The sequence below is a fragment of the Macaca nemestrina genome, chromosome 4 (genome assembly GCF_043159975.1).
Source record: "Macaca nemestrina isolate mMacNem1 chromosome 4, mMacNem.hap1, whole genome shotgun sequence".
Taxonomy (NCBI): domain Eukaryota; kingdom Metazoa; phylum Chordata; class Mammalia; order Primates; family Cercopithecidae; genus Macaca; species Macaca nemestrina.
The window spans coordinates 6,518,072-6,538,210 of record NC_092128.1 but is presented as its reverse complement, the minus strand read 5'-3'; the positions used below and the strand labels follow the sequence as shown (position 1 = coordinate 6,538,210).

Genomic DNA, 20,139 nt, shown 5'->3' with positions numbered 1-20,139 from the left:
AAATGTATCGGAAGTGTCTGAAGAAGGTATTCAGAGGGAAGTCAGACTCATCCTGGTCTTTCTCCTGTGAGGTCTCCTCCTCAGGAACCACCATTGCTAGTTACTTCTGTTATGTTACAGATGTGTTTCTGCATGTGTATATGGGGGTGTGTGTATGTGTATATTTTTACATACACACACAGCTCTTTTAAAATGCAAATTAGGATTTTCAAAAACCATTTAATTGAAAAAATAGTCACCATTTCATTTTGAGAGGTGATGGGATGATGTACTAATACTAATGCCTTTAATTCCTTGAAGGTTAGGAATCACTGCAGTGGAAAGGCTTCATGGTCCATGTGCCTACAGTCAGGGAGAAAAAGGCCAACCTCCTGCACCCGTGCCTTGTACTCCTGGCCATGGTCCTTCCCGTGGGGAGGAGAGGTGGCTGCCCTGCCCTGTGAAGTGTGCTCTAGACTTGAGCCTCCTTCAAGCCAGTCTCAGCACTCCTGTCCGTGGATCTCGAGAAGAGTTAGTGCCCTGGGTGCAGAGCCCTCACTGAGAACTCAGGCTGCTGTTTACTCAGAGAGCTGCGCTGCTGAGATCCAAGATGAGGCCCCTAGGCCCCTGGCCTGCACCGCCTTTGGTTCTCTGCCTATTTCTTATGTCTGATTTAGGAAAAGGGAAGAAAATACATTTCACAGCATGTCCAGGCCCACCAAGAAAGTTGTTTGAAAAGATTTTTTATCGTATCTTAGTTCGGTTTTTCCCCCAGTTATAAAAATTACATTGTCATTGAAAATTTGGATAAAATAGAAAAATTTGAAGAAATAAAATTACCTGTAAAGCCACCCAAAGACCTGTATTATGCCTTTATTTGTATAGTCTTTAAGCTCTTTTTCTTTTTTTTTTGGAGATGGAGTTTCACTCTTGTTGCCCAGGCTGGAGTGCAATGGCACGATCCGGCACACTGCAACCTCTGCCTCCCAGATTCTCCTGCCTCAGCCTCCTGAGTAGCTGGGATTACAGGCATGCGCCACCATGCCTGGCTAATTTTGTATTTTTAGTAGAGACGGGGTTTCTGCATGTTGGTCAGGCTGGTCTCAAACTCCCGACCTCAGGTGATCTGCCCATCTTGGCCTCCCAAAGTGCTGGGATTACAGGTGTGAGCCACCGTGCCCAGCCTGAGCTCTTTTTCTAAGACACATGTCACACGCACACACTTTAAACACAATTGGAATGTCTCATGTCTGGTCTGGGATTCTATATATAATACAATCCTAAAGTTATATTTTGCATATTGATTTAACCCTAATTTTTTTCTCTTGTGGTTAAATATTCTGTGAAAATACATTTAAGAAGTACATAATTTATTTTTCTGTTGTTGGACATGTATCTTGTTTTAATATTTTTACCACTGTCATGAGCTGATATTTATTTAACAGTATTTTAGAAAATATTACGTGTAATGCATAGAATGTGGTAATTTTGAATAATTTATGTGTTAGAAAGCTAATATTATTTTTATGGGTTTAAGTTGATTTTTAATAATTTGTACATATCTTTTAGCTCCGTCTTAAAATACTTTACAAATACTTGGACTCTACAGAAAGGCTAAATCCTTTTTTGCTTCTAGAAGTTAGGTACATCAGAAAAAAACCATAGGAGGAATTCAGTAAGTTGTCCTTGCAACTTTACTGGTGACTAGATGCAACTATTAGAATGAATACGTGTGTAAAATGAAGTCAGCGTTTCACTTCTGTTCCCTTCTGTCTCACTTGGGGAGTGTGGCACAGAGGCTGTGATTGCTGTAACGTGAAACCTGAGGGTCTTTACCGGATGATCCAGCGGTAGGCGTTGTCCACTCTGATGGTCAGCATCCTGCTCACCCCTGTGGAACAAGCTGGATGTGTGTCCAAGCTTGTGGCTCCTGTGGCAGGTCTGTGCCCACAGGAAGGCTGATGAGGGAGCTTTGGACCCATCATTGCTGTGGGCATGTGGATACTTTACACCGGTCCTGCCATTGACGGCACAGGTGGTGGTCACCCCTCTTTTCTGGTCCCTCACAGACATACCTTCACTGGCTCAGGGAGGCAGTGGAATGAGAGGCTCCCCACCCCCAAAAGCAGTGCTATGTGCTCGACACACACAGTTTCATCTGAACTGTGTTATTGGCCCCTGCAGGGTATTGTTTGCCCCATATGATGGACAAATGCGCTGAGGCTGAAGCATGTGAAACTTGCAAATGTGGAGCCGGAATTGGAGTCCAGGTTGTTAGAATCTAAGCCCTGTGTATTAACCAAATTGCTGACTTTGAAACATAAGTAGATTTATAGTTGGCTTAACAATTTATAAATAAAACTTTTTCCTTTTTGTTAGGGAAAAAACCTATTGGGTTTAGTGTTCTCACAGACAGCATTACTTTTTGGAAATGAACTATCCCGTGTGTTTTTTCTTTTCATATTCCTAACGAAGACATCATTTTGGTTGCTTTCGGAGAGCGTCAGATTATTGGAATAATCTGGAAGTTTGAATATAAATGGAATTGCGTATGCAGTCATTTCGAAAGACCTTCTGTACCGAGCTTGCAGAGGGTGGGGATTCTGTAAATGCTTGTTAATGCTGTGAGGGGCAGACAGGGAGGCTGAGACAGGAAACCTTGTGAGTCCAGGCTGCTCTCCACTACAGAATCACTAACACAGCTGTTTTGCCTCCTCTTCTTCCCTAGGCAGAAGGTTATGTTATTGGAAGCTGCATCAAACACATCCCGATTGCAGGTAGAGATATTACGTATTTCATTCAACAGCTGCTAAGGGAGAGGGAGGTGGGAATCCCTCCTGAGCAGTCACTGGAGACAGCAAAAGCCATTAAGGTAAAAACAGATGGGAAACCGGCTGGTTTGGGGGTGAGAGAGATGGTGTTCTGGACACTTCCCCTCGGTGCCATCATCCCTGCTTCTCCTTTCCTTCCTCTCCCCTTCCCATGAGTGTGGGGCTTGATTTGTTTTACACCTTGGGTTTAGTGGGCTGAAGATGTAAAGCTTAACCTCTTCCAAACTAGATGCTCTGAGGTTCCAGCTGTCAGTGAGAACAGCTTGGTAGCTGGTGCAGTGTCCCAGCATGCAGAGGCGCATTGTTCAGCTGGAACCTCACTGCCAGAGCCTCAACTACCAGAGCGCTCCTTCCATACTGCCTCCATGCTTCGCTGTAGAATCAGGAGGCGACTGCAGCAGCAGAACACTGCCACCCTAGAATCCAGAGCTATTGCACAAAATTCACACACAGGTGTCGGTGTGACGTGTGGCCATAAGCATCTCCTTCCTTTACTGCGCAGTTTCTGAGTGTAGTGGAGCTTGAGGAGGGTGAGCCTGACACCCACCCTTCTCCTCACTGCCTTCCCCCCTTCTCAGCACCTCGTAACTGAGGCTGCTTGAAGGAAAGGAAGCATCAGAGATGATTCCCGAGGTGTTTTTAGGACAGGAAGCACTGGCATGGGGCAGGCTCTGCAGTTGGGTATGACCTGCCGTACTTTACCTGGAACCAGAGATTCCTGGGAAGGAGGCTGTCAGTGCTGAAATGGTGACATGGGGAAGACGTGGTCCCTTCCATCTCAGGGGGAGGTTTCCTGAGGTATCATTAGACATTCTTTTTTAGACTAAAATTTTTCCTAAGGGGTTACCGTCTCCTTTCTTTGCCTTTCCTCAATGGAAGAATATTTGACTATTTGATCCAAGCTCCCTTGCCACTCCAAATCTGTTAGAAATGTAAGTCAGAATGGAGCCCCTTCATAGTGGCTCACACGTATAATCCTAGGACTTTGGGAGGCCGAGGCGGGAGCATTGCTTGAGGCCAGGGGTTTGAGACCAGCTCAGGCAATATAGTGAGATCTCGCCTCTATTTAAAAAAAAAAAAAAAAAAAAAAAAAAAGAATTGAGCCTCTTGTTACTGATACCCAGGGTCCACTCCAGTGGGTCTGAGTCCTTCCTATTTCCACCAGGATTGCTGAGCGGCACTGCTAAGGAGGGGCTTTCCTGACCCTCATGCTGGGCCTTACACTCTCCTCAGGGCTGTTGGAGTTCCAATTTGGACCCTGAAATCTGGGCTGGTGTGCTTGATGTGACTGTGTGTCACCCTCCTGTGAAGGCTGGGAGTAAAAGAGACTCTGTTCATAGCCTCCAAATCAGCTGCCCTGGCCCTGCTGTGTGGGGTAGCCCTTTTAGTTCTTGCCTCACTTCTCTCTTTAAAGGAACAGATCCTGAAAGGCGTGGTTTAGAGCTCCCCCTGCTTCCCTTTACTGCCATGGCCTTCTGTGGTCGTGAGCAGGCCTGAGGGAGTGTGTACCGTGAACACACCACCTTTGCATCATGAATCCTGAACCTTAAGATTAAGCCTGTTACTCTGCACCCAACTCCATGGAAGCATTTCATAGGAAGCGTTTAAGTGAGCTGAGATGCTGTGGGATGTTGACCAGGCCTGTGAGGAGAACTGAATGCCTTTGTCTCCAGTCTTGGTTGATTTGAGGTTGTAATCAGCTGACCCTGTTTCTCTGTGTCATCAAGGAACACAGGGTTGTGTAACACTTCTTGCCTGTCATTCTTCCTAAAATTCTGCTAGAGTATATCCAAGATACCCAGAAGATGGCATTAGAATATGTTTCAGGGATGCTAAGAAACTTTAAACTTAATACCACAAGAACGTCTTTGGAGGTCCTTGAGAGAACCATTCCTTCCACGGTGTGCTGAGTGCCAGCTGGGCAGCCCACCTGGTGTTTCCCGTAGGCAGCGAGTACCTGGGGGTCACCTGCTGCTTGGCTGAGGCCAGCTCTAAGGACACGTATCAACACAAAGGTGTCCAAGAATATTAATCTCACCAGATACTCAGGAAACACTTCGCATCCCTCAGGCTGCCTGTCGGTGCAGGGCGGGGATTGTTAGCGGGTTCTCTCACAGCAGCAGCATCCTGGCAGCTCCAGTCCTCCCCCCTGACTCTCCTTTTCCTTTATTCCCTGGGACCTATCACTTTATAACCTACCATGTCATTTACTTGTTATGGTTGCTTATTGTTGTCTGACTCCCAGCTGGAGTGTAATCTCAGCAGGGATCTGTGTGTGTTTCGCTCACTTGTGTCTCCCAAGTGCCTAGACAGTAAATCTGTGTTAATTGAGGGACTTAGAAGACCCAGTCAACAAGGTACACTATGTCTAGGCAAAGAGATGGTGTCAGTGGAGCCGGTGACAGTGGTGTGGCCAGCTCCACACCAGATTAACAACCAGCAGGTTGACAGTGGCCACCCAGCTTGTGGATGCTGGGACTGAAAGAAGCCTCTGCAGTCAGGTGTTAGGGTGTAGACAGTGCTGCTCTCGGTAGGTGAGGCTGCAGCATGGGTCTGCTGGTCCGGTGTGGACAACAGAGGGGTGCCAGGGCAGGCCATAGGGGGCACCTGAGAGGAAGAAGGCAAGACGTGCTTTCTAGACACCTACAGACATCATTTCAGATATGATAGCGATAGAATTGGATAGACCAAGGCTGAGATTAATAGCTGAGTTGCAGAGAAAGCAGACTTACCTGTCCAGAGTCCAAGTGTAACCATGTCTAATATGAAAGACGATGGAATGTGAGACCTGACACGTATCCACACTGGAGTGACGGTGGGGGTGGTTCTGATCCCAGGGCGTGTTTACTGCATGGGGTTCCTGGTTATTTGTCTGAGGGCAGAGACACTGGGCGGTTGTTAATGCCTGGCAACATCTTTGTGTGTGTATGCAGGAGAAATACTGTTACATTTGCCCTGATATAGTCAAGGAATTTGCCAAGTATGATGTGGATCCCCGGAAGTGGATCAAACAGTACACGGGTATCAACGCAATCAACCAGAAGAAGTTTGTTATAGACGTTGGTTATGAAAGGTTCCTGGGACCTGAAATATTCTTTCACCCGGAGGTAAGATGTTTCCTTTTGTGTGTGCTCAAGTGTGTGGGATGGAGCTGTACTGCCACCCAGAGTGCGGAAAGAGCATTTCCCAGCAAAGGGCCTGTGAGCAGGGCGGCCGTCGTTCTGTCTCCCCGCATCCCCCATGCCGTTTGTCTGCTTGACAGATTGTTCAGTTTGCCTCTCCTCTTGGCTGTCTGTGTTAATAATTAAAGATGGGTTATACCACAAATAGGAAGACTTATAGGAGCAATAGACGATAATAGAACTAAAAGTAATCTTCAAGGGTTGTGGGTGGTCACATGCTAGTATTACGAGTAGCTATAATCTCAAGGACTATGTGGAGGTTGCCTGTGCCTCAGAGTAGGATAACATATAACCTTTCCATCTTTGGTGATTGCCCTTCCTAACTTCTAATTTTAACCCTGGACAGTTGATCCTGCTCTGTTCCCTGCTGCAAGTTAGGTTAATCTTCTGTCTAAGGCCAGCATTTCTGTTATTTAGGTAATCTTAAGAATTAGAAATGTCATCATTTTGACTAGTAGTTGTAAGGAATTATTAGTACTTTTGCAGAAAGCAGTAATTAAGAGGCACATTTTAAGATTTACATATAATGCATTTTATTTATATTTTGATATATATTCCTGGCTACTTCAGTTTGTATTCAATAGGTGGGTTACAAGCTGCTGTTTGGTTTTAGATATGTATATGGCTGTTTTGTGCAGAGAAACAGCATGGAAAGTATACCTCACTAGTAATCCGAAGAATAAAACGATGGCAATGATAATCCAGCGAATGCCCGCTTTTAATCTGTGGATTTGAAGTGGACATAGAACTGTTAAATGTCCAGTGAACAGCTTGTGAGCCCCTGAGTGGCCTCCTCCTTCCTCTGAGAGTGCACATTCTTTGATTTTTAACATATTTCAAATGAAACATAATTGAGTTGACGCTTATTTAACTCATGGAATTGAATCTAAGGCTGTTTATTCAATAACGTGATTACCATGTGGATTGTTTCATTTTAAACAAACACTTCTCGTTAAACAAAACACTTCCCTCCATCTTCTAGATCAGGTTTAATTAATCTTTCATTGAACCTGTTTCTTTTTCCTTATATCCTGATTTTCTCATAATACGAATATTGCCAAATGATATGTCAAACTCACGTTTCTCACTGTGTATCACGTGGATCGTGCACATACTCTCCACTGCTCTTATTAGGCTGAATCACTGTGTGCTCATGGTGTGGGGATGGTCTGTCTTTGATATTGTTGGTATTTTTTCTTCACTAAATCCATACATTTTACCTCATGAGGAGAAATATGTCATCACCACCCCACGCACACGTAGTCACGTGGGATTCATTTGACATATCCTTCATTCCAATGTGAATTCTTTTTTTTTTTTTTTTTGAGACGGAGTCTTGCTCTGTCGCCCAGGCTGGAGTGCAGTGGCCGGATCTCAGCTCACTGCAAGCTCCGCCTCCCGGGTTCACGCCATTCTCCTGCCTCAGCCTCCCGAGTAGCTGGGACTACAGGCGTCCGCCACCTCGCCCGGCTAGTTTTTTGTATTTTTTTAGATGAAACGGGGTTTCACCATGTTAGCCAGGATGGTCTCGATCTCCTGACCTCGTGATCCGCCCGTCTCGGCCTCCCAAAGTGCTGGGATTACAGGCTTGAGCCACCGCGCCTGGCCCCAATGTGAATTCTTTTAAGTTATAATAAATTGTATGTTTGTTAAAGTTACTTTAAAAAAAGTGTTCATGTTGTTCTATTTGAGAGAAATGTGTAATGTTTCTTTTCTATTGATATACAATTCAGTTTGCCAACCCAGACTTTATGGAGTCCATCTCAGATGTTGTTGATGAAGTCATACAGAACTGCCCCATTGATGTGCGGCGTCCGCTGTATAAGGTATAAGCTGCGTGGGTAAGGTACCTTGATTTCATTCCACAATTAAAGGCCCATCATTCTTAGAAGTCGGTATTACTATTTATTACTAGTAGATATTCCTGTTTCACCTTCTGTTTCGTAGGATTTGTTAAAGACAGTATAATTGTAAGAGAAAATGGAAATGACTCAGTTAACTAGAATTTTTATTTTGTTTTATTTTATTTTGGAGACGGAGTCTTGCTCTATCACCCAGGCTGGAGTGCAGTGGTGCAATCTCGGCTCACTGCTACCTCTGCCTCCTGGGTTAAAGCAATTCTTCTGCCTCAGCCTCCTAAGTATCTGGGACTACAGGTGCATGCCACCATGCCCAGCTAATTTTTTTTTTGTATTTCAGTAGAGACAGGGTTTCACCATGTTGCCTCGGCTGGTCTCAAACTCCTGAGCTCAGGCAATCCACCCACCTCGACCTCCCAAAGTGCTGGGATTACAGGCATGGGCCACCGTGCCCGGCCGACTGGAAGTATTTAAGTATTGTAAATATATTTTATTATTATCTGACAAGATATGTTTTAAGTTGAACAGTTTTAGCCACACATATTGATTGAAAGTAAGAGCGATACCCTCTCCCATGCTTTCCGTGAACTCCTTTGATTTCGTTTTATGCATATGTGGGTTTAGTGCTGATGTGGTGTTGTCAGATAGAAGTTAGAACCCAAAATGGGACAGTCCGATAGAATATGCTCATGTATTTTTTTTTCCCCAAAATTCTTTGATTGCAGGGAATTTTGAAACCTGGAATGAGGAAAATCTAGTCTATGTGATTATTGAGTAAAAAGAAGTCCTGCTGACAGCCAGAGATGGCGAGCAGGTGGTAATGGGCAGTTCGCCTTCCTGCACCTTTATCAGTGTTTGCTTGAGGGAGTCGTGCTGTCAGCATGACTCACTCGCCTCATTCAGACTCAGGTTGCTGAACTGTACAGAGAAGAGAATCAGGCTCAACAGACAGCACTCAGCATTGCGTCACCTGTACCGTGCAATACTTTGTAGCTTTTAAAAAGAATGAGGTAAATCAATATAAATTCAGATGAAAAGATAGCTACAGTATAAAGTGAAAAAGGAACTTGTAAAATTTATATATTTCATTTGATATAAAATATAGTTTGCATATTTTTATTTATTTATTTATTTATTTATTTATTTTTAATTATTATTATTATACTTTAAGTTGTAGGGTACATGTGCATAACGTGCAGGTTTGTTACATATGTATACTTGTGCCTTGTTGGTGTGCTGCACCCATCAACTCGTCATTTACATCAGGTATAACTCCCAATGCAATCCCTCCCCCCTCCCCCCTCCCCATGATAGGCCCCGGTGTGTGATGTTCCCCTTCCTGAGTCCGAGTGATCTCATTGTTCAGTTCCCACCTATGAGTGAGAACATGCGGTGTTTGGTTTTCTGTTCTTGTGATAGTTTGCTAAGAATGATGGTTTCCAGCTGTATCCATGTCCCTACAAAGGACACAAACTCATCCTTTTTGATGGCTGCATAGTATTCCATGGTGTATATGTGCCACATTTTCTTAATCCAATCTGTCACTGATGGACATTTGGGTTGATTCCAAGTCTTTGCTATTGTGAATAGTGCCGTTTGCATATTTTTTGAACTATATATGCTAAACTCTTAAAGTAAATAAAATATCTTTGGGGTAGAATGATAAGTTTTACTTTCTCCATTTTGTGTTTTAAAGTTGTTTGAAATTTTGTTAAAATTTTTTTATAATTAAAATTTATTTCTGTTTAGATAACTTTTGTGGGTATAAACAAATTATAGTTCAGTTTTTACTGCATATTCTTAAACACTTGTCTAATAAAAAGTACAAAGAAAGGGAAACTAAAAAGAGACTGGAGTATGAAAATTAAGAAAGATAGCGGGTCATGGCCTTCCCACTTCAGTCCCGGCTGACATTCGCTGTGTCTTCTCATCTGTGAAAGCAGCAGCAGGCGAGCCCTGTTCAATCTTAATCCCACCATAAAGCAGAGGAAACTGCCAGCAGTTACGGATTGTTCCTGATGGGGTGGGAATTTTCTTGTTGGACAGTTTAGTTCCCTGGACTTCTATAGAAGTTTTGGAGTAGAGATGGTCTTGGAGACCAGGTAGATGGAGTCCGTTATTTAGTAGATAATGACACTGAGCCCCAGAGTTGGGAAAAGGGGGTGAAAGGCACCTGGGTTACATGCTAGGTGAGATCACATGGCTGCCAAGTGGCATGGTTGACTTTTAAGCCCATTTCCCGCGTCTTTGAAAACTCATGCTTATCCCACCGTATCACACGAAAATTATGTAAAATGTAGAGGGAAGAGGATTCTTCTTTTCGTTGCCCACACTGGAGTATAGTGGCATGATCAGGCTCAAGCGATTCTCCTGCTTCAGCCTCCCAAATAGCTACAGGCACACACCACCACAGCCATTCTTCAAAGAGGGAAACCCTGTCCCTGACCACTTTGTCACTAGGATAACCATTTATTCTCTGTGGCTTTCAGAAGGGTGTAGCTTGGCCCTGGCTGTCAAGTTTGTGCAGAATAAATTCTGTCTTCCCTCAGCCGTCTTGGTTATTTGTACAGGACCTCTCCAGTGTTACAAGTGCCTTGCAAGTGATAGAGAATTCAAGTAGGGTTGAGAGGGGGAAGGATCGACTGTCCTAGGGCTGGCCATGCTTTCTCCTTTGTCACATAGCTGAGCTCTGTACCCCGCTGTGGGAAAGGAAAGACACAAAGGAGGCCACCTCCTTTGCCACCTTTCTAAGTTAGAGTAGACCAGTATGTGTTACGAGAAAAATTAATCCAAAATCTCAGTGTTTAGCAGCAAAGGTTTCTTTCTTTGCACGTGGTTCATATCTGGTGTGGTCGGCAGTAGGCTCTGCCACCATGTTGTGGCTGCCCTTGGGAACGTTGCTTCGGGTCCCTGCTGCCGGGGAGGAGACAGCTGGCGGGCCATTCCGCCCCTCCTCCCTGGGCCGTCACCTGGGCCAGCCGCCACCGGACACTGGAAGCAGGAGGGTGACAGAATGTTTGGTGGGCACCGCTGCCTCTCCTGTAGCCACCACGAAAGGGACTTCTTTCCAAGGTATGGGGCTTCATGACTAAGTTGAAGTTGAATACTGAGGCCTAAGAATGCCCGTTTCTGTGCGTTAGCCTGCCAGGTAACAGCTGCTCTAGTGTTTTTTTCCCCATGGTGATGAGAGACCGGGAGTTGGCCAACTTTTTCTGTAAAGGGCCAGATGGTGAATCATTTTGGCTCCTCAGGCTGTATGGTCTGTGCTGCATTTATTCAGTTCTGCCAGAGCAGCCGAAGACCGTGTTGAACGACTAGGAGTGGCTGGGTTCCTGTAAAGTTTTATTTACAAAAGCAGGAGAGAGCCTGTTGTAGACATGTGAGGAGATACTTATGAAAGCCTCGTTCTAATACTGTCCGGGTTGGCCGGTGATAATCATCTGCGGACCCTCCTCAGGTGGTGCATGTGGAGGCGTGGCCTTGCCAGTTCCTCAGCAAGTCAGTGCCGCCTTTAGGAGAGACTGGAAGAGTCACCGCTGAGCTCTGCTCACAGCCCAGGGTAGTCACACGTGCTCGGCTGGGGCTTCTGCTGACTCGGTTTCTGGAAGCTGTCAGCCCTCCCAGGTGGACTCTCACTGTGTGGGATGGAGGAGCGTCCCTCCAGAAGCAGCATCGGAGCAGTGAAGCTGCACTGACGAGGTTCGCTCCTGCTCAGTGCACTCCCTGCTATGCTCCCTTCTCTAACTCCTACTCCTAAGTGCGGCGGAGAGCACGCCCCTAATCTGTGTGTGCAAGTGCACAGATCGGTAGGTTTGTGGGTTTTTAAAAATAATTCTAAAACACTCTTCTGGTTAGAAGACATGCTGCAAGTACTTCTGCAGAGCACGCAGTCGCCTTTCTCTGGACAGCGCGCGTTCCTGTGTCTTAGGGGTGTGCCTTTCCTCTTGGTTCACTGTGTGGCGCTTCCAACCTGCTGGGCCACTCTTGCCAGGTAAGACGCCCTGTCTCCAGGAGTGATGTTGCCGATTCCTGACCTCGGCTACCTGTGTGCTTTCACTGGTTTCACAGCCTCATTTGGCCAGCTCTGCTGGCCGCATAGACCAGCAGAGTGGGTGCCCTGAAGATGTGCTTTTGGCTTCCGAAGAGGTGGTCGCTCTCCCTCTGCCACACCTGCGCCTTGAGGTGCTTGTCTGGACCAGTGGGGCTGGCCTGTTTCTATTTCACCGGACGGTTGGTAGGATTGAGCACTACCAAGCAAGTAGGAGGTGTGTGTTTTAGGTTCTGCCGAAACCCTCCTGGCTGTGGAGTTATGTTACTCAGACTGACGGACGAGGAGAGGACAAGAACATAGGAGGAGAAGAAAAGATGGCCTGGAAAATTTAGAATCTTTTTTCCCCTAGCTCTATTGAAATATAATTTTTAATTTTTATGAGTAGTTAGTAGGTATGTTATTGAGGTATATTGACAAGTAAAAATTGTATGTCTATATATACACACACATCAAGAGCAGGAAAATTGTGTGTATTTAAGGTGTACAGCGTGATGATTTGATGCAGGTATGTACTTCGTGGAATGTTTACCACAATCAAGCTAGTGAAGACACCGATCACCTCACACAGCTACCTTTTTCAGTGTGTGCAGTGAGAATATGTAAGATTCCTCTCAGCAGATTTCCACGACACCGTACCCTCTTCCTAACTACTCAGCATGCTGGAATTAGGCCTTCAGAGCTTGCCCATCTTGTAACTGCAAGTTTGTTCTGTGTGACTAACATCTCGCCACTCTGCGGTGCCTGGTAACTACCATTCCACTCTCTGCTTCTATGAGTTTGACTAAAAATTCAGAATCTTTAAACAAGCAAAACAGCTTTTTTAGGTGAAAGTAGCCATCATCTGGCTGATTTTTATTTCAGTCTGACTTGCAGATGAGAAGGGTATTTACACATTTGCTTTATCTGTTCCGCCTCCGGGAATGACAGGGGCGGGGGCCTGTGGGAAAGCCTCCGTGTGAGAGCAGGTGAACATAAGCCTCGGCCCACCGTGGGCTTCATCCAGGAGCTGTGAAATGGACCGGAGTCTGGGTCCCACCCTAGGAGATTCTGATGTAATTGGGCTTGGGCTGGGTGGAGCCTGGGCACCTGGATCTTAAAAGCTTCCCAGGTGACTCTAATGTGCAGCTAACTTGAGACCGGCCATCAGCGCCTGCCCACTCTTGGATCAGCCAGTGTTTAGTAACTTGCAGGCTTTACTTGAGGGGGAGGCCAATTTGAATCGCTTTGTAATGTAATGGATGTCTTTCTACTTCTCAGTTCTATTCAGGAGGTACTTGAGTACCTACTAGGTACAAGACAGTGTTGTTAAATTAGAGGATTTAAGTATGTACGAGATATGGTTCTTGTCTTCAAGAGCTTATAAAAAAGCTAAAAATACTGAAATAACTGTAATGGGAACCTCTACAAGCTAAATGTCATTAAAGTGAATCATGCAAATTATGGTAATTGAGAGAAGGGGCAGATTGCATTTAATTAGAGGGGATCAAGAAAGGCTTTGAGAAGCTGCCGTCTGAGCTGAATCTGAGAGCTTGGCCTGCAGAGCTGGGGGTGGGTGGACAGGCCAGGTGGAGGGAAGATAATGAGCGCAGATAGAAGGAGAGTGGGCAGGTGCCTGCGGTGCCTGTTTTGGCCAAAGCCTACAGTGGTGGGGAAGGTAGTGGGAAACAAACCTAGGTGGGAGGGTGGGGCCAGCAACAAAATATCTTTAGCCTGCTCCAGTGGGTTGGGAGTTGTTAACACCTCCTCTTTATGAAGTTTGTGAAGCAGATGTGAATACATCCTACTATAGCAAAGGAATTGATTTTTCTGTAACAAATTGCTTGAATATATGTAATTATGTTAATGCATTTTAAACTAGAGAAGCACGTTGCAGGGTAAATGAGTTATATTTATAATAAATATATACTTTTTAGAGACAGAGGCTTGCTGTGTCACCCACGCTGAAGTGCAGTGGTGTGATCACAGCTCACTGCAGCCCCGACCTTCTGGGCCCAGGCAGCCCTCCCACCTCAGCCCCTCAAGTAGCTGGAACTACAGGCGTGGGCGACCACGTGCAGCTAATTTAAAATTTTTTTTTTTTTTTTTTGTGGAATTGAGGTCTTGCTGTGTTGCCCAGGCTGGTTTTAAACTCCTGGCCTCAAGTGATCATCCTGCCTCAGCCCCAGGGCACTGGGATTATAGGCATGAACCACTGCGCCGGCTCTATTTTTAGTTTTTAATGTTTAAAGGTATGTTTAAATACCTTTAATATTTGAAGAGAGAAAATCAGAAAAAATACATACCATTGGTTTTTTTCATCTTTTTTCAAATAGGTCTTTTATTCAGATGAAGTCCTGGCTGAAGTGTAATATGTGAACAGATAAAAAGGTAGCTGCTCTGGTTTTGTCAGGGTAGTGGGCAGAGAACGTTCCCGAGTTCCGCTCCTTTAGCCCCAGTTCCACACTAATATCCCTCGTAACATCTGTTTGATGCTTCCTGTTGATACATCCCAAAATGGCATGGTTTTGTCTTACTGGGAAGGGAAGGCTTATGTTAACAACTGGAAATTGGACATTGACTTGCCCAGCTCACAAGAACATTGAGACACCTGTGGCCGTGGGAGGCTGGTGGAGACGTGGATGGCGGAGCTCCACCACTGCGGCAGCATCGAGTCATGTCAGTGAGCACCTGCAGAGTGCCAGGTCCCCCTGTGGGCACTGAGCAGCGGGGCATGGCAGGGCTGTGCTAGGAGAGCCACAGGAGCTGGGGTGGGTGTCCGAGTGGACAGGAGTGTGAGGATCCGGGTCTCTGTTCTCCAGTGGTGCTCGGTGGTGATGGCAGTGTCTTCTCCGTGCTGCCCAGGGTGGCCACTGAGCCCCTGGCATGTGACTGGTGCAGCTGAGGAACAGCGTTTTAAACTTTTAACTATTGTGAGTTGAAATTGCTGTATGTGGCTAACGGCTACCCTATGGGACAACTCAGATCAACTGAGATCGGAGTGAAGGCTGGTGTGACCTGGTCAGTGCTGGGAGTGCAGCATGGGTGGGGAAGGGTTTTCCAGCAGCGGGATCTGTGTGCGGCGCTAGGGTGAAGGAGAGTAGCACGATCCTGTGGGTCTGGAGGGAATTTGGCTTCCCTGGACCTCATGTTTGAACATGGGAATGGGGAGTGTGAAGCCTGGGATGTGCTTGGGGCGCGGTTACACAGGGCTTATGGGGAAGGCACAGGGGCCACCGTTACCAACTGGGCCTCCGAGGAAAGACAGGCACATCCACCTGGAGGGGCCTCGCATGGAGTTAGATTTTATCCCGAGGGCGTTGATGATTTTCTCCAGGGGTGTGATGTGACCCAATTTAAGTTCTAGAAAGGCACTTGGGCTGCACCAGGGGATGTAGATTGGAGATGGAGTTTGGATTCAGGAAGACCAGGCGGAAGGCCACTGTAGAGCCACGTGGAGGCAGGACAGCGCCCGTATTGGGAAGTGGCCGTAGGTGGCTCCTGGAGGAAGCGGGGAGAGGAGAGAGGCTCCAGAGCATAGGTGAGAGCTTGACGAGTGGGAGGAAAAGGTTCAGGGTTCTTGCTGCTTATCTAGGAGGGCGGGGGGTCATTTACTGACAGGAGATACAGGAGCGGGGCACCTTTTTGAGGCAGCGAAAGACTAAGTCTAGTGTGGTGGAGATGTTGAGTTGCATTTGTAGGTTGAAGGCTTTGCAGGTCTGGGCCAGACATAGAGATTTGGGGACCAAAGGTTGTGCTAACAGAAATAAAAGGTCTGCAAATGGATGTCACCGGGGGAGAGTAGCAGGTGAGGACAAGACGGCCTTAGCCTGAACCAGCAGAAAGGTCAGGCTTTGAAGGATGGGCAAGAGAAAGGAGACCAGGGAGACTGTCAGTCAGGGCTCTTCAGAAACAGAACCAATAGTGGGTATTTCACAATCTCTTTTTCTTTTAAGAGGTGGGTCTTGCTGTGTTGACCAGGCTGGTCTCAAACTCCTGGGCTCAAGCCTTCCAAAGTGCTGGAATTACAGATGTGAGCCACCACACCTGGCCACTATCTGTCTATTATCTATAAAATTTAAGAAACTGGCTTCCTTTCAGGCTGGCAAGTTCAAAATTTGTAGGAAGGCTGGCAGGCTGGACACTCAGTCAGAATTCCTTCTCGGAGAAATCTTAGTTTTTGTTCTTGAGACCTTCAGTTGATTGGATGAGGTCCAACCACATTATAGAGGGTAATCTTTCCTTAATGCTGACCCCATCCACAAAATACCCTCACAGCAACACCTTGGTTAGTGTCTGGTTAAATCACTGGGTGCTGTGCTCTGGCCAAGTTGACACACAAAATTAACTGTCACAGAAGTCAAGAAGGGGTTGCCAGAGAAGAGAAAGAAATCTCTAGAAGCTAGGGGGCCCTATTAAGTGACACTGAGAGGTCACACAGGATGAGGCTCAAGAGGTAGCCCTTGGGTTCACCACACAGGGGTGAGTAGCCTCGTGAGAGAAACCCGGCAGAGGCCAAATCACAGCAGTTGCAGGCCGAAGAGGGGGTGGTTAGAGGAAAGAAGATGTGTGGGTAATCCTTGTAAGACATTTGCCATTCGTTGTTATGTCCCTTCCCGTCAGGCAGCTGTTTGGAGCCGGACCTGGAGATTTGCTTGGATTTCTCCTCGGACACTGTTGGGTATCATAACAGCCTGTATTTTAGACATAGGTTTGTTCAGACTTTGCTGGGATTGCAATCTCTGGGTTCAGTTCGACAGTGAAAAGCTCCAGTTCCTAAGGAAGTAAAACTTTTCAAGAACACAATATAGAAATAGCAGGGGCTTCTAATAGAGCTGTCCTCTTAGCCTGTCGTGGTCGTGGGCACGGAAATAGCAGGGAGAGGGGAAGGCATGTCTGTGAGCGGTTCTTTGCCTTGCACCCGCAGTTACAGAGGATGGCTGATAGGTGGCACTGTGTGTCTGCCAAACGGAGTTAAGAAGAGAGCCTCTTAGTATTCCAGGAATGAAAATTTTTGTTATTTTTAATACCACATTTGATATTAAGAACTTGCTGTTAATATGGATTTTATTTCCAGTCTTTCTGACATAAATTTCAGGAGATTGTTGGGTCATGTGTGGTGTTTATAATGGTATGTGCTGTGGGATTCTTTTACCAGCTTAAAGACACAGCCTTTCCATCTGCAGAGGTGGTTTAAAATGGAGACTTTTATTTGGCATCATGAAATATACATTTATCCGGCAAGGTAAGGTTGCAGGCTATTGAGAAATCCAGTTGACATGGGGAACTGAATAAATAGACGACGGCTGACACCAGGTGGGAAGTGAAAGGTGTGCTGTGAGACAGGGTTGGAGGGAGGAGGGTGGTCAGAGGTTCACTGAAAAGAACTTAGACTCTACACATGAGCAGAGTGCATGATTTCCAATCTGAAATTCATGTTCAATATAGAAAATTTGAGATGTAAAAAACACTATTACAAAGCAGAAGTTACTCCTTTATAGTCGCTGTTTGTTTATTTACTTATTTATTTATTTATTTTGAGACAGAGTTTCGCTCTTGTCACCTAGGTTGGACTGCAGTGGTGCAATCTCCAGTCACTGCAACCTCTGCCTCCTGGGTTCAAGTGATTCTCCAGCCTCAGCCTCCCGAGTAGCTGGGATTATAGGCACCCGCCACCACGCCTGGCTAATTTTTGTATTTTTAGTAGAAACGGGGTTTCACCATGTTGACCAGGCTGGTCTCGAACCCCTGACCTCAGGTGATCTGCCCACCTCGGCCTCCCGAAGTGCTGGGATTACAGACGTGAGCCACCACGCCTGGTCATTGCTGTTTATGTTATTACTTCATCTTTCCCTTTTATTTTCATGAACCGTATATAGGTAGGTAGATATATCCTGTATCCTGTTATATTTATGTTTCATATGCTGTGTATTAACACCACTATGTTGTAAGCACTTTCTTAAGCGATTAAAATTCTTTAAAAACATGATTTGTAATGAGGCCTGATGCTCCATGCTGTGTCCGTTTCAGTACCAACTCTTTTTTTTGTATTTAGGTAATTTTGATACTTTTCTAGCTTAGGTCAAGATTTATTGCATTACCAGGATATGTATGCTTCACTGGCATAATCTGGCATACACAGGAGTCTGTAACTAATGGTGCTTTTTGAATCAAATGATTGTGATTTGAGAATCTGCTGGCTTGAGTGGAGCAGATATTTTCTGGCTAAAATGCTGACCCGGTTTAACCGGTTTTTGAATATGTTTGGATTTCCAGTCACAGTTCTGAGTGGGCTGTGGGAGGGAATGACTGTGGGCTGGTGTCAGGAAAGTGTCCAGAAGACTGCTGATCGCCAGAATGTAACCCAGGAGATTTGCCGATTTCTCACATTGTATCAAAAGTGATAAGGGATCACTTTGTTTTCTGAATTAAATGTTTTTTTAGAATCAGTCATATTGGACTTTGGCTTTTGTGGGAAGCGTTTTGAGCAGTATTATTTTTAGATTGTCGTGGTTAAGAGTATAGGCTCCAGCGCGTGGGTCACCACTTGGGCCAGGCTGCTTCCTAGCATCATGACTGCACTCATTCCCCAGCCCCTGTGTCCTCAGGTGCAGGATGGGACAGGTGTAAGCATCTCATGGAATTACCAGGTCACCCTTACAGAGGGTGAAGTGTAGTGCTTGATATGTGATAAATAATATTACAGGCGTGACTTGGAGATTTTGTGGGTTCAGTTTTGGACCATCCCGATGAAGTGAATGGCACAATGAAGTGAGGCACACACATTTCTTAGTTTCCCGGTGCACATGAAGGCTATGTTTGCACTATATTATGGTTTAATTGTATAATAACATTATGTCTAAAAAACCAGTGTACATGCCTTCATTTAAAAAATATGTTATTGCAAAAAATGCTGATACAGAGACATGAAGTGAGTGTGTGCTTTTGGGAAAATGGCACTGACAGACCTGCCTGGTGCTGTTTCCTCAGACCTTCAGTTGGTAACAAACACATTATGGGTGAAGTGCATTATGGGTGAAGTGTCTTCTAGTGAGGCGTCCTCACCACCTGCTCTAGACTGCACCTTGGCGCTTTTTCCCACGCCATTTTGCCCTGCCTTGCTTTATTTTTTTCTCCATGACACTCGTTTCCTAATTTGCTATATATATTTACTTATTTAAACTTAATAGTTCTGCCTCTCTACCTGAAACACGTCTCAAGAGGGCAACCATTTTGATATGTCAGATTCATTGCTAACCTGCGGTGCTTAGAACACTCCTGGCCCGTGCGGGGTGCTCAGTAAGTGCTGCTGACCTGGTGAATGAGATACACGGCACACTGTGGGGCCTGGGGGCTTTGCGCTCTTGCAGGGGAGTCAGGGAAGGAGGGGTTGCCAGGTTGGCGAGGTGGTGAGCGAGGGCTTTCCAGGCACTGGAGACATCCCTCAGAGATGCTCAGAGTCTGCAAGACCACAGAGATGTGGAGGCTGGAGGGTGGGGGTGCAGGTTGGGGTGAGACCTGAGGGGCCTTTGTCTGCTGTCTGGGGGGTTTGACTTTAGATTTGAAGACCAACTCTATAATCTTACTGAAAGAAGTATTTCAACAGATAGGCTGAGTAAATATTTGTTAAACTGCGAAAGTAAACCTTGAGTTCAGAATCTTATTTTAGGAAGTCATGTTAACCTAGGTGCAGGGGCTTACACCTCTGTAATCCCATCACTTTGGTAGGCCAAGGTAGGAGGATTGCTTGAGCCCAGGAGTTCGAGACCCACCTGGGCAACACAGGGAGACCCCATCTATAAAAAAAATTAGCCAGCTGTAGTGGAATGCACCACACCTATGGTCTCAGCTACTTGGGAGGCTGAGGTGGGAGGATCCCTTGAGCCCAGAAGGTCAAGGCTGCAGTGAGCTGTGATTGCACCGCTGCACTCTAGCCTTAGCGACAGAGGGAGACCCTGTTTCAAAAAAAAAAAAAAAAAATTGTCACGTTGGTCTGTGCTCTATAAGCAGTGAAATAAAACAGTGATGTATGCTATTTTTTCATACTTTGAAAACAGTATTAGATTAATAGGGCATTTAAAAATGTTTCGTCTGTGCTAGATTTGCTGCCGAGAGAGCTTTCTTTCTAGACTGTTGTGTGGGATAATCTGCTTCTTTTCTATAAATAAAGGGGTTGGATTTTAAAATACTAAAATGTTATTATTTGTGACATCTTTCCTTTCTTTCTTAGAAAAAATGTTTGCTTACTCTTCCTTGTGGAA

General features: G+C 45.7%; 1 protein-coding gene across 5 annotated transcripts in view; it reads left to right on the top strand.

The window, feature by feature from the left end:
- The window catches only part of LOC105474937 (actin related protein 3B), a 100,301-nt gene that overhangs the window by 62,704 nt on the left and 17,458 nt on the right, over nucleotides 1–20,139 (top strand). For 4 of the 5 annotated variants that reach the window (XM_011729879.2, XM_011729877.3, XM_024790669.2 and 1 more), the window contains 3 exons: nucleotides 2,708–2,851; nucleotides 5,744–5,917; nucleotides 7,726–7,818. In XM_011729879.2, coding sequence (XP_011728181.1) covers nucleotides 2,708–2,851; nucleotides 5,744–5,917; nucleotides 7,726–7,818 — 411 coding nt within the window. The remainder of the gene's footprint in view (nucleotides 1–2,707; nucleotides 2,852–5,743; nucleotides 5,918–7,725; nucleotides 7,819–20,139) is intronic. The other variant, XM_011729878.2, reaches the window with a different exon arrangement.